The sequence below is a fragment of the Epinephelus fuscoguttatus genome, linkage group LG17, assembly GCF_011397635.1.
Source record: "Epinephelus fuscoguttatus linkage group LG17, E.fuscoguttatus.final_Chr_v1".
Lineage (NCBI taxonomy): Eukaryota > Metazoa > Chordata > Actinopteri > Perciformes > Serranidae > Epinephelus > Epinephelus fuscoguttatus.
In genome coordinates this window covers 8186891-8201493 of record NC_064768.1, presented here as the reverse complement: position 1 = coordinate 8201493, position 14603 = coordinate 8186891, and the positions used below count along the sequence as shown (strand labels likewise).

At 39.9% G+C, this 14603-nt stretch overlaps 1 protein-coding gene across 1 annotated transcript in view; it reads right to left on the bottom strand.

Moving 5' to 3' along the window:
• Nucleotides 1-14603, bottom strand: part of LOC125904831 (uncharacterized) — a 17887-nt gene extending 3284 nt beyond the window's left edge. The window contains exons 1-9 of the mRNA XM_049602486.1: nucleotides 14442-14603; nucleotides 13955-14138; nucleotides 12355-12612; nucleotides 7517-7780; nucleotides 6384-6452; nucleotides 5501-5542; nucleotides 5285-5398; nucleotides 3786-3842; nucleotides 124-3703 (exon numbers count right to left, since the gene is read on the bottom strand). Coding sequence (XP_049458443.1) covers nucleotides 3507-3703; nucleotides 3786-3842; nucleotides 5285-5398; nucleotides 5501-5542; nucleotides 6384-6452; nucleotides 7517-7780; nucleotides 12355-12612; nucleotides 13955-14030 — 1077 coding nt within the window. The 5' untranslated portion in view covers nucleotides 14031-14138; nucleotides 14442-14603 and the 3' untranslated portion in view covers nucleotides 124-3506. The remainder of the gene's footprint in view (nucleotides 1-123; nucleotides 3704-3785; nucleotides 3843-5284; nucleotides 5399-5500; nucleotides 5543-6383; nucleotides 6453-7516; nucleotides 7781-12354; nucleotides 12613-13954; nucleotides 14139-14441) is intronic.

The window sequence follows — 14603 nt, the reverse complement described above, 5'->3', positions numbered from 1 at the left end:
GTAGATGCACCAGAGATGACCTTTCGATAGCAGATGCACCAGACATGACCTTGTGACAATGTGCAGGTGAAAGGAAACAAAGAGCGTCTCGTGAAATGTGTGTAGTAGAAGCGACTCACTCACAGCGGCCTTGTGGACAGCTGTGTTTCCTGTTCTGATATGTGTTTCAGAGAAAAGGGGAGCTGGAGCAGCAGATAAGAACGGAGTCAGCAGAAAGGAACGAGGTCTCCCCAGCAACACCAATGGCAATGCTTGCGTCACAAATAACTGTATACGCTTAAAAAGACTGGGTCAGGAAGAGATAGGTTGTCAGACTTCGTGCCCTGACTCGCTGATGTTGTTGGTTAGGGCAAGAAGAAATAGACCCAGAGCTCTGTACATCGTGATCTGTGTGAAGAGAAGTAAAGAAGAGTTAAGTTGAAGTCATCTACTCTCCTGTAATTCTTCATCAAACGAACACGCAGAGAGAAGCTTGTTAATTTATAATTCTGTTTTAAAGGTAATACAGGAATTGGACGTGTTAAGCTCTCTCAGCAACAATTCAAACATGACAAATTCAAGATGAGTGAATCTTTACTCAATGATTTTATATTGCTTGGAATTTTAAAACTTTCAAAGCAGTCTCCAGGTTTCTCAAGATTACAGACCGAGTTTTCATTTCAAATAATTTTTGACTTAATGTAATAAATGCTAAATACTGTCCACAGCAGAATCAGTGAATTATCCTGCATCTTATTTCTAGAAAGAGAGAAACGGAGAGTTAGTTGAGGGACAGTTACTGCCTCTAGCGAGGGAGTTCAAGTATCTCTTCAGGGATGCGGGCACTGTCCCTGACTGTAGTAGTGAAGAGGGAGCTGAGCCAGAAGACGAATTTACTGATCCATCAAGTACCAACCCTCACCTATGGCCATGAGCTCTGGGTGGTATCCGAAAGAATAAGATCATGGATATGAGCAGCCAAAATGAGCTTCCTCCGTGGGGTGGCTGGACTCAGTCTTAGAGATAGGGTGAAGAGCTCAGACATGTGGAGGGAACTCGGAGAAGAGCTGCTGCTCCTGCACGTCGAAAGGGGTCAGTTGAGGTGGTTCAGGCAATTGATCAGGATCCTCCTGGGCGCCTCCCGCTGGAGGTGTTCTGGGCATGTCCCACTGGTAGGAGGCCCCAGGGCAGACCAAGAACACACTGGAGAGATTACATATCTCATCTGGCCTGGGAACGCCTTGGGGTCTCCCAGGAGGAGCTGGAAAGCTTTGCTGGGGAGGGGGAAGTCTGGGGTGCTTTGCTTGGCCTTCTGCCCCCGCGACCCGGCCCTGGATAAGCAGATGAAAATGGATGGATGGATGGATGGATGGAGTAGCAAAGCGACAGTTTATCTAAGACCAGAGTCCAACAGAATGTTTGAGTAGTGTTAATGATTGTTTTTTTAAGGGCTGAAGAAAGTTCTTGCATGTTTGAAAAGTTTGTCAGTAAAGCCTTGCAGTTGTGAACGTAAGAAAAAGAGCCAGATAGTAATAATACTAATGGATAATAATAATTCATCATGCCCTTGGTGTGTAAAGGCCTTTATTTGTTCAGATACTCTCTCATGTCTGTACTGTAAATATGCTATCTTAGCTTAGCATAAAGACTGGAAACGGGGGCACGGCTAGCCAGGCTCTGTCCAAAGCTAACGAAATTTAGCCACACCTTTAAATATTTTCATATTTTCACAACATCATGTGTAATATTACTTTTTAGTATCATGATCACGTGTCAGTGTAGTGCAATATAATTTCTCTCAGAATCAAGTTCATTTTTAGTAACTCTTGTACTTCTCTTACTTCTGTTGTTTTTCTATTAGGCACCGTTTTTTGCTTTTTGCTCCTTAAACACTTAATATATTGTATATTTTGAATATTTTGACTGTTATTTAATACTCTATTGTTTTAAAAACTAGGCCCAGTGTGCGACTCTGACCCAGGCAACCCAGTGTTTGTTCTGGTTGCTACTGGTTGCTATTGGTTTGTTACATGTTATAACTTTAATTTGTGTCACGGTAGTTTAAGTTGTTGAAGGGAAAAAAAATTGTGTTGTTATGCCAATGTAGTGCTTTTATTTTGAAAGAGACAGTATGTAAACCTTAAATTTCGTGTGAAAACAGAGTGTATTTTGAAAACAGGCCTGCATGTAACAGGCAAACCTTGACACAGCATCCCAGAACGTCAACAACCAACGCACCCAGGGTACCTTTCATGTCGTATCTAGATGTTGAAAGTCCATGACCAAATATCGATATGTGACGAGGTCGGAGAGAGAATGTGTTGTTCCATGGGGAGTTATGTACTGGATTATGTCTTGGCTGGGCTGCTCACAGTGATGACAAGATTCCAGGTGTGGTATCAGTCTTCTCATCTAATGTCTACCCTTCACCAAAAGACTTTCAATAGACTTAAGTCTGACGTCTTTTTACATCTAAAGACAATATGAGTTTTGAGTTAGACACTATAAGAGCTTGCAAAGACTACATATCTTGTAGGGTCACTATTTGCAAAACTACAACTAGATTCCTTTTTAAATTAGTTCCCATCCTGCCCCTGGTGGAAAACATTACGCCAAACTTTTAAGAAACACGACACATTAACAATTCCTTACATGTCTGCGAAAATACTTAACTCTAGGGACACAAGACAAATGGCGTCATACATCCACAGTATTCTTGTCAATTCAGCATCAGTATAATCAACATTTTGGATTTTGTCACCACAGCTTGCTACAAGCATCCCTTGGTTAGCTGAGCTGTGGGAATGAGAGGTGAACTGTTTCAGAAATTAAGATTTATCACTAAAATAAGGGCTGGTTGGTGGATTGCTGCACAGCTCCACCGGTTCCTCCTTCTTTTCCGCAGTCCAAGAGAACCCAGAATTGTTCACGCTCTTGCACCTCCCGGAGTCCCCTCCATGTTTACAGTCATCTGGCTTTGCTGCTTCCTGTTTAGTGCTGGAGAGACCGCAGCTATTGGTTGTTGAAAATGTTTACATCATTGAACATTAGTATTTGCATGAGCCAAGACTAAAAACTTCAGACACTATTAAACTTGTATGGTAATGTCAAGATGAGAAAAAGACTGACTTAAGGCAGATTGGACTGGTTTAACCTAACACCAAAATGACTGACATCAAGGAGCGCGCACCAATGGAGCTAAAACCGTCATGATTTTATTCCAACGTTGGATTTTTGTCTGCAGCAGTGAAATTGCTTGAAAAAATGAATGTAAAGCCAGCATAACTCTCTGCAAGAAAGTTTTTTTTTACTTTTTTCTACTTTTCATGTACCACGTGACTTTTTTAAAAGCTGTTGCAAGGTGAATTTCCTCTAAAGGAGCAATACAGTTAATTGAAATACAGAATAGAAAATAGAACATAAAAGTGTTAATCACATGAGCATATGATTACTGAAGGAAAGTGCATTTGTGATGAGAAACAGCCTCCAGTGGTTTCATATGTAACATTTCGTTGCACTGCTAACCGTTAGAGCGCTGCCACAGGATGCAGCCGAGTGCGTTTGTGTTTGGCGGCCGGCCTGGTGATGACAGAAGAGTAGATGACGTCATGTTGGTCCTGGTCCGGTGGAGTCCTGCTGGGTCTCTCCTTCCAGTTCTGTCGGCCCAGAGAGGCGTAATGGATCGTCTCCTCAGGCAGAGACGGATTCTCATAAACCTGATGCTCTGCAGAGACACAGGTGAGGGCAGGTGAGGTGAAAACTGATCGGAGGAATGAATGAGACAGACAAAGGTCTGATCGTGTTACCAGTTTGTGTGTTGGACGTTTTCCACGGCTGCAGCTCTGTGTCTTCATCCCTCTGAGCTGCAGACAAACAGAAGAAGACAGCGGTTTGTGGCAAGCAAACAAAACTGTTTGTGTGTGTGTGTGTGTGTGTGTGTGTGTGTGTGTATACAGTGGATTGAGGACATTTCTTAGTTTTTGTTCTAATAGAGAAATACTTTCATGTTTTCATGCATACGGAGGACTGTTGTTGAATATTTTTCATACTTTGTTTTACGTGAAATTTAGCTGAGGTGCCTTCTATTTCTGTTGACCGTCTTTAAGATGTTTCTGCGCCTTGATTAAAATCCACCTGTGATAGATTCGATTGATTGGACATGATTTGGAAATATGCACACCTGTTTGTAGCAGGTCCATGAGGTGATAGGAACTGCCTGCAGAGCTCAGAGGTAAGATTGTGTCAAGGCACAGACCTGAGGAAGACTACAGTGACAATTCTGCTGCATTTGTGGCCTAAAAAATAATTTTAATGGAAGAAGTTTGGAACTACCTGAGGCCTGTACTATGGAGCCAGTTCAAATTACCCAGAATATCTTCTCACTATCTGGTTTGACTAACCCTAACACTGGCTGTCTGGATAACCGATACTACAAAGCTGGTTATCAACTACTTCAGTCAACTCTGGGTTTTCCTATCCAGCCATGAGCGCGTTCCTGCTTCATAGTGCAGGCCTCGGGACTTCCAAGAGCTGGAGTTGGCAAAACAAAGCAGCTGAAGAACTCAGACTAAAAGAAACACAATTATTTGGTCTGATGAACTCAATATTTGAAATACTTTGCCAATTCTAAGTGTCATGTCTGGAGGAAACCAGGCACTGCTCATCACCTGCACAACACCATCCCAACAGTGAATCGCGGTAGAGGCAGCATCATGCTGTGGCAGAGACTGGGGGACTGATCTCAGATTCAGAATCAGAAATACTTTATATCTGGGTCCAGGGAAAACTGAACTTGTAGATTCAGTGATGATAAAATAAACCAAATATAGAAGTAATGACTCTTGTGGCTTTCTGTATGTCAGGCAGGCATGAGCACAGACAGACCCTAGGTGGTGCTCAAGCACCTGCTCTTTTGGCCTCTGAGTAGATACGCGCCCTTTTTGCAAGACAGTCATTTTAGGAGAGGACAGGAGAGGAGAGGAGAGGAGAAATGGAGCCATTGTTTTCTTTGTTGTTGCCTGTTATAAATGAATGATGAATGCAATAAGTGAGTGTGAAGCAGCTGCTGGGTGCATGTGGTATAGATCGTGGGACACCTCAGACAAATGTTTCCCCTGCTCATCACTGTGTGCAAACGTACTGTATGTACTGAGGCCTCAAGAGCTCTTCTGGTGCCAGCCGACACATAGAAGCCTCCCCGCAGGGTGATCTTTGCAAGCGCATAAAAAGAGATAAATTAATTGTGGAGGAGATGCCCTTTTTTAAATGGAGCACCTGCCCTATTAAAATGTCTGATATCAGGTACCTGTACTTCTGTATTTCTTCTTCTTCCTGCACTTCATGCTGGTTAGTAAAACACAGACGGCAACCAAGAGGAGGATCATTAACCCCAACCCGACCACAGCGACCAACAGCAGAGCTGAGAGACCAACAGAACATCCGGTCAACAAACATTCAAACATCCACATCTCTAAAGAGTAAACTGATGTATGAAATAAAGTGTATGTATGTGCTGACTGACCATTCTCAGGCCTCTTCTTCTCCTTCTTTTTTTCAACTGCATCTGATAAACACAAACACAACAATTCAAACTGAGGTCAAATACTGTACTATTAATACTGGTATTGTTTGTATGTGTGTGTGTGTGTGCGCGCGTGTGTGTGTGTCACTTTTTTTCCTGCCATTTTGCAAATTTTACCAGCTGTCTGTCCATCTGTGGGCAGACTTTGTATTACAACTGTGAAAGATGCCGTCACAAAACTTTACAGGTGTGTAGGTGAGATCAAAATCAAGGTCAAGTTGGAAGATGGATGTGGACAGGTCAAGGGGGCCAGAAGCAGGGGGAGAAAAAGTGGGGAAGGGGCCACTGGCCCCCCACTTTACACCCCTCGCTCACATTTGTTTTTAGTCACAGATTGCTGTAGATGGCTGTAGTTTCACTTTGTGTAAGTTATGGATATAGAAATGACTAGTGGAAATTCTGTTATTTTCCAGATAAACTAATAATAATAATAATAACAATAATAATAATAATAATAATAATAATAATAACAATAATAAAAAAAATACTGTTCATGTTAATATAGATTTAGACAAAAAAAAAAGTTTGTCCTAGAATCAATTTAACTGATTTTTTAAATCCATGTTTATGCTCATTTCACTCCATTTTAACAACAAAAAATTTTCCTATGACATTTGAAAGAAAAGGTTATTGAACATTTGTACAGCATGAACTAAATTTAAGTAAACCACACAAATGATCAAAGTAAAATACTTATAGTTAAAGTTTAACTAAAACCAATTTTATCAAAATTAATCTCAGGTATGGGTCATAAATAAATGAATTCAAGCTTAGCAGAGGAATTGACTTATGAGTCCTTGGGCTAATGTTACAGAAATCCTACCTGTTTCCATGACAGCAGGTGTTGTAGTCATACTGGTGGTGTGCTGGATGCTTGTCGGCTCCGGCTGCTCTAATTAATCAAAACAGATATTTATTTATTTGTTTATTTTTTGTGTCACTACTTAGAATAAGTTGTTGATTACACCACCTGCCAAATATATATCTTAGTGTGACTTTTTTTTGCTCATGAAGTTAATGATAATCATACCGTTGTCAGTTTCAGTCCTCATCTGTTGACTGCAGTATAAATTAATGAACAATCTCTCTTTTAAGACAAGTAACATACTTTTACAGAGATGTGGCAGCCCTATTTAGCATATATGGACACATTGCCAGCTTCTATGGTGGACGGGTTGTAGTTTTTGCAAGCTCTTTGTTGTCAGTGCTTACTGTTGTCTTCCTTGCCTCTCAACTGTTGTGTTTTTTTTTTTAATTTATTTTTTTTTTCATGATCAATATTATTTTCATTATTTATTAATTTTATTTATCTATTTATTTATTTTTTCTCCTCCTCTCTCTCTTTCAGTTTGTGGGTGGGTTGGGGAAGGGGTTTGGAGTTGTATGTTTGTGTTTTCATATATATCTTATTGAACTGAAAGCTTCCGTTTTCACAGGAAATTTGCCAATTACATGCTGTCTCTTTCAAAATACACTTCTGTTTTCACAGGAAGTTTACCATTTACATACAGTCTCTTTCAAAATGAATGCGCTACATCAGTACAATAACGCAAATTGATGTTTTTTCTTCCTTCAACCACTAACGCATGTGGTTAGGTTTAGGCAATGAAAATACGTGGTTAAGTTTAGGAAAAAAAACAGGGTTTGGCTTTACAGACAAAAATCTAATTACATTAAATTAATGATAATAACAAAATTAACAGTGCAGAACAATTGCACGGGTTAGAATGGTGAAAAAGACACTGGCTGGGGTGTGAAGATATTGTCAACAATTATAATAATGGAATATGAAACATGACTCGGATCTGCAAATGTAAATGATCTATGTAACCACATGAGCTCCATTTTGTCTTGGAGATGTAGGACAAAGAGCTTCTGAGTGTGTTTGTTTCCAGAAAAGATTAAACTGATTTTGTATAAAAACATTTACAAAATGAAGTGATTAAATTCCAACACCTGTGAGGACGGTGAGTCTGGCCTGTGGCTCTCCGTTGCACTGATACTCTCCAGCGTCCTCTGGCTGCAGGTCCTGGATTTGCAAGGCATCGTTCCCAAAGCTAAGCCTGCTGCTCTCTGTTTTCACCGTTCTGTTTTTGAACCGGGTGAGGATGGTCGCCCACTTTCTTCCTTCCCTCCGGTGATCCCACCGCTTTTTGGGTCTGGAGGAGCCGCTGCAGGGAAGCAGCAGTGTCCGGCCTGCAGACACCTTGAAGTCATGGCCTGAGGGGACAGAGTCATTTAGGAATTATTTGTCATTGGTATATCACACTACTCAACGGTTTTCCCCTCCAGTATACAGATGTTTATTTAGTAACACACCCACCTGATGAACCTTAGTTCTGTCTGAGTCACTGCAGACTTCCTGTTTGTCCAAAAAGGACACATGCATTTTGTTCTCTAATCAGCCACATTGGTAATGCACGGATTATAAGTGGGGCACATAGGGCCCCTTTAAGATGCCTTAAAAATTAAATAAATAATAATATTATCTTGTTGGGCCCTTCACATAGCAATTTAAATCTGTTTTCAAAAACTTTGTGACACTGGAATATGAAACATGAACATGAAATAATAATAATAATAATAATAATAATAATAATATCATGTTTTTAAAAAAGATCTGAGTGTGTCATCATTATGTGACGTTGGCTGGCAGGGTGCATGCTGGGCAGCGCGGGCCACGGCAGCACGTTGAACTTCAAAGTCTGGTCAGTAGTAGACAGCTCACACTAAGATAAGAGTAAGGTTAGAGTAAGAAGATGTATTTTGAAAAGATTTTAAGCGGAGGTGCAAAAAGGAAAAAAAGGAAGAAAGACAAGTGAGAGAAGCAGCTGTGATTAAAGATGTCCCGCGAATTACAACGTTTTACAAAAAAAAAAACTTAAAGAAGACTATGACATGAAGTTGGCTAACGTTGAAGGAAAGCCTCCAGTGCTAGCTAGTCAGCTAGAGCTAGCTAACGCCTCTAGCCCTAAAGTTAGCAGCAGCAGGACCCCGGAGGACAGGCCAGCTGTTTCTAGCAGCAGAGCACTGGACCCAGTGCCCTAACGGTTAGCCCGGCCAACACCCGCAACAAGTCCTCGGAGCTGGAGGAGCACGGTGATCCAGTGCCTAGCACCAGCAGAGTGGCGGCAGAGCCTCAACTAAATGAGGATAATGAAGCAGAAAAAGCAGCCACGAGAGCAGTAGGCGAGGCGCCCAGCAACGATCCTGCTTTATAAGGGGTGATGACGGATAACCTCAGAGAGGAAATTATGGTGAAAGGTACTTTTGCTTTTCAAAACCGGGCCAAAAAGTACCCAGGATCATGTCGGACGGAGCCGCTCACTGATCAACGACCTGCTCTCCAGTAAGCTTGAAAATGGAGGAATTATCACTCGTGAATGGATAATTTATTCCCCCTCCACGGGAGAAATATACTGCTATGTTTGCAAAATGTTTTCAGCACATAACAACACATTTGTATCAGGATTTTGTGTCTGGAAACATGGTGGTGACTGAGTCAGAGAACATGAGAAGGGACCCGAACACAGAAAGTGCGTGCTCAAGTGCAACTTCTAAAAGGTAAGAACATTGATAATGCTGTCAGTGATTTGTTGTTTGTCTATGTCAGCCTTGACACACATGCACAGTGCACACACCTTCATTTTCACATTATCTCTACCCTGCACACATTCAGTTGAGTGGGTGAGTGTCTATTGGTGAGCTATTGATCTGCTGTTGAGTTAAGTGTGTGTGTGTGTGTGTGTGTGTGTGTGTGTGTGAGAGAGAGAGAGAGAGAGAGAGAGAGAGAGAGAGAGAGAATAAGGTGTTAGTATCGTCAGTGCTGAAATCAACATTAGATGCTGGTAACTGGTTAGTATGGTTTGTGTGTTAATTGGCATGGTGGTGGTGTGGTGTGGCATAACATAGTGTGTGAGGTGGTGATGTTGTGTTTGTACAAGGGCCCTTTGAGACCTGGTGTCCAGGGGCCCCTGGGGTGCTAGTCCAGCTCTGACATTGGTGGATTAGATGTGAACTGGCTCTGTCCTATATACAGATGCCAAATTTAAGTGAAAACTTGGGCTTAATTGGGGCTTAAAATAAGTTTCAATCAGCAGCACTCATTTATGAGGTCTGGACCCTATTTTAGAAAGTAGGATTAGTGAAAACTCTGAGTATGTTGAGCCTGAGGTGAGGGAAACTCTGAGTTTTCCAGTTTCACAAAGCCAGTTCAGCGTAACCCTGAGTCAGTTACTATGGCAACATACTGCTGGCTGGCAGGTTTGCTTCATCTAAGCCTGAGGTTGATTGCCTGCTGAGCGTGTAGCAGGAAGGAGAGACACAGCGTTTTCTTTTGTGAATAAAGTTGTGGACGTTGAGGCAAAATTTATTCAGAGGCTGTTATGTAAGGAGAAGGTGATTAGACCCTGGAAGAATCTTTATGTGAAAGACACTTTTTCGCCTCACACTCTATCATTTATCTAACATCTGTTCCACCCAGGTATATCAAATATTACACATCGTGGACATCGAAGATTCTGTGGTGTAATTGGCAGCATTTATGGGACTCATCCCATCATAGCGCCATCTGAGAATAAAAGAGATTACGTGAAGTCATTTTACAGCAGTTCAGTTAACCTCAGCCTAATATTGACAGAATGAAGTCAGTATAAGCAAAATTCCTTCCAGTCTGTACAATATTTTTGTATTTCATTTTGTGTTGCTGCCCCGTGTGTTTGGGCTCCATCAGATTACAGCTGAATAAGAGGATATAGCAAATTATATTAAATATATAAATACTGTTAAGATATAAAAATGTTTCTATATTTTCTGTATATTAGACACACATTAATGCATCACATTACATAATGTCACTTCACATTGCCTATTAACACGCTCTGCAATGTTTTGTTTTTTGGTTTTTTTTGAAGACAGGGCCACAGGTCATTAAAATGTCTTATTCAGCTGGGATGAAATAAGTGGCACAGTTTTTAACTCTGCTTCCTGCCACTGCGAATCATGTTATCTGCACTCCAATGATGATGTCTTTTGGTGCTCGTCGTGAACGCGCTTCCCTCAGGCTGAACATACTCAGAGTTGATTGAACTGATTCTGATCAGCTGTTCCGGAACTGAAAACTCAGAGTTTCCCAGCTCAGGCTCAGTCAACTCAGAGATCGGGATAGGGCTCAGAGTTCGTTGAGCCTGCTTTCTGAAATAGGGCCTTGGAAAACAATCTTGTCAGATTTCAGCCACTGTTGGTGACTAATTCCTCAAAACACCTCTTACTTCCCCTCTGAAACTGCTTTAATAGCTTTATGATTTTTTCAACTTAACTGTTCTCCTTAAGCTATAGCGCTCTAATAGTAGTAGCATCTGTGAAAAATATGTACTTAGTTGTCAGTTTAAAAAAAACAAAAAAACAAACCTTCATTTTACTTCTTACAGTGCCCCTTGGTTTTAGACCAAAGGTCATGGTCTTTGAATTTTCTGGTGGGTGGTGTAATAAATTTAGATTGTGGGAACTTTAACTTTTAAACTTTCATATTCAGTCCCTCCCTTGTTAAGTCTTCAACATCCTCTTTCACACCATGAGAAACACCACATAAATTTACCATGTAAAACAGATTTCACAAAATTCACACTTCATCAGACTGGTTTAGGTCCCTCAGCTGGTGCTTTCTGTTGACTACTATGAAAGTCAAATGGCAGAAACGTGCCACAGATAGCTGACTCACACTGAATCACACCACACAGATTTGTTTAGATTAAGGCATCAAACTGTGTTGCCCTCCTGTGTTTACATATACATATATATATGTAAACACAGATCGAGAGAATGCCAAGAGTGTGCAAAGCAGTAATCAGAGCAAAGGGTGGCTATTTTGAAGAAACTAGAATATAAAACACGTTTTCAGTTATTTCACCTTTTTTTGTTAAGTACATAACTCCACATGTGTTCATTCATAGTTTTGATGCCTTCAGTGAAAATCTACAATGTAAATAGTCATGAAAATAAAGAAAACTCATTGAATGAGAAGGTGTGTCCAAACTTTTGGCCTGTACTGTATGTATATATATAGCCTATATATCATCAGGTCATCATGGAGACTTTGAGCTCACAACCAATGCACATATGAGAGTGACGAAAGCCAACCATGATTTTGTAACTAAACCTAACCTATGTAACTTTACATTCCTAAACCTAAACTATAACTTTACTTCCTTAAACCTAACCTACATAACTTTTTATAACTTAACTTTAGTAAACCTTACCTACGTAACCTTTCTTTCTTAAACCTAACCTACGCAATTTAACGTCAAGTAAGTACGAAACAAGATGATGCCCAATCATTATTCTTTTCCTAAACCTAATCTAACCAGTAGGGGTGCTAATGCATTGGACATTATTTTGTTAGATATCATGTGAACCATTGTATGAGGATACATTGAGCATTTTCACTGGCCTCCATCCGCTTTCTACTGTTTATCAGTCCTCTTTTCAAGCATATTTGTGATGCCAAGTGTGACGCACCAAAAATATCAAAAAGTAATAATTTAAAAAAACTGCTTATTGCAGAGTCAACGAGCAATGAGAAAGGAATCTGCCACCTATTTTTAGTGGGTGTCCTGGGATTTAAAAACCTGCATATACGCACTAATGTTGGTGGAAAAGGGGATACTGAATAGTTTTACAGGCATGTTAATCATGGAATAACTGAGCTCAGAATCAGTCCAACTGTTTAATGACACGCTTCTAAATAGGTATCTAGTTCCCATAATGCATCTCTCCTGCCTCCACCTCCAGTGTACCTGTTAGCACCTCCAGCTGAGCCACCAGCTGCTGGTTACAATGAAACTTCCCGCTGTCTGAGTCGTCAAGCCGCAAGAGGCAGAGGCCGCCATCAGATAACAGGAGGAAGCGCTTACGGTCCTCATTGGTCTCGTAGCTGCCCTGTCGGGTCACCAGGACCTTCCTGTCCCGATGGGTCCAGACCACATCGGACCGGTCAGAGCCATTGCACTGTAGGCAGATGTGGTGATTTTCTGGGACCGAAAACTGGATCACTGCTAGAGGACAGAAAGAGATCTGAAACTTCCTTTAGACCTTTTCTGTTTCTGGTTTTGTACTTATAATTATTTGATTTTACTAATATTGTTGTTATTTGAAAATATTTTACACCAATCTCAATTTTTTCCATGTAGAGTAATGTAAAGAAACTTTAGCCTATATGTGTGTTTGCATAATGTTGTTTGATAGTTTTTAAACCAGTTCAACTCTTTACATTTCCCTGTGTAGGCTGCTAAGATAGACATTTACAGTGCAGTATGTATCATAAATACATATTTAAACACAGGACTTCACATCTATATGATGGCACAACATCAAACGGAAATATTCTGTTGTCTATATTTCCCAGCTGCTGTTTTAGATGCAGAGCTGTACCACTCACATCCTGCTGATGGTCAGTTTTTAGCCATTTCCTGTTTTATCTCACGGAAACATGTTCACTGTCTGTCATCCAGTCAGCCTCAAATTACAAAGCAGGAAACTAAATGTCAGACAGAATTACAGTGAATGTGAGTGAATGAGTAAATGAACATTTAAAATGTGCAAAAAATGTTCTTAAGTAAAGAATTAGAGGTTGTAATTACAGTAAAATTGTATGGGAGGAAAGTTAAAAGTAGCTATTTTTAGCGAGTTGTAAGCAGTTTGTTTAGAGAGGGCTCAAAAATGTATTTATTATTTTTAGTGTGTAAATGATGTTTTGTGTATTTTATTGTATCCTATTTTATGCTAATTTTTAACTAATGTGAAGTGTCTTTGAGTACCATGAATAGCACTCTTAAAATAAAACGTATTATTTATTTATTGTTGTTGTTGTTGTTGTTGTTATCATTATTGTAGTTTTAGGGTTTATGTTCCTCACTGTTTGTGTTTTGCTCTACATAAAGCACTGTTACAGAAAAAAAATACCATTTTTATTATTTTTTTTAAATTTATATCACTTATACAATTAAAATTTGCCTTTTTTTGCAACCTTTACAAAGAGTTCCAAGTAATCAGTAAAAGCAGTCTTTATTTGGTTGAGTCAGATTAACTTTTTGTTTTTTATTGCAACAAACTAGTCTAAGTTTCACATTTATATATTTAATCTGAAGTATTTAAGGTCTTTGATTGTTAAATTGAACTGTAATTTAAACATGAGGACTGTGAGCCAACATTTATCCACATGATACATTTTACAACACATAAACAACAGCTCAATAATATAACAATATCATAGAATAACAGTTTTTAAATATTTAGGATGATGTAAATAGATTTGCACATGTAACATCAATGAAAAGCAAATACAAAACTGTAGTTGATATTAAAATGTTAATATATGAACATGATATCCACCTGTACCTGTGGAGTTTTCACTGCAGCCTATCAGATCTGTGTGCAGGAACCAAACGTGACAGAAGATCACCAAACTGAACATCTTCAGATGAAAAACATCAAAGTGCAGAGCTGCTGCTGCTCATCTGACTCAAGTCTGAAGCTTTTCCACTTGTTCCCGCTGTTCTTCCTCTTCCCTGTTACTGTGACTCTGTGAAGAAATGAGCGTCATCCTGGAAAATGGAGGCTTGTACTCACAGCATTTAGCTGCTGTTTTCAACATTGACTGTGTGAAGTTCTTGAGGATGTAATATGTCACCTTCTTTCACATTTTGAAAACAGTAAAAATTTTCTGAATTTAAACATGCAAAACCTCAAATGTGTGAAATAGTTCAACTGTAAATGATATTTCAACTTAAGTTAATTTGAGCATTTACATATAGGATCATTTATTTTCCATTGAAGGAATTTAAATTCTTCACTTAGAAAGCTCTAAATGGTCATGCTCCCATACCTCAGAGAGCTCAAAGTGCCCTATTATCCCACAAGATCACTGTGTTCAGAGAAAGGGGTACTTGTGGTTCCTAAAGAAGTAGAATGGGAGCCAGAGCCTTCAGCTATCAGGCTGCTCTTCTGTGGAACCATCTTCCCATTTCAGTCCGGGGGGTGAAAGAGT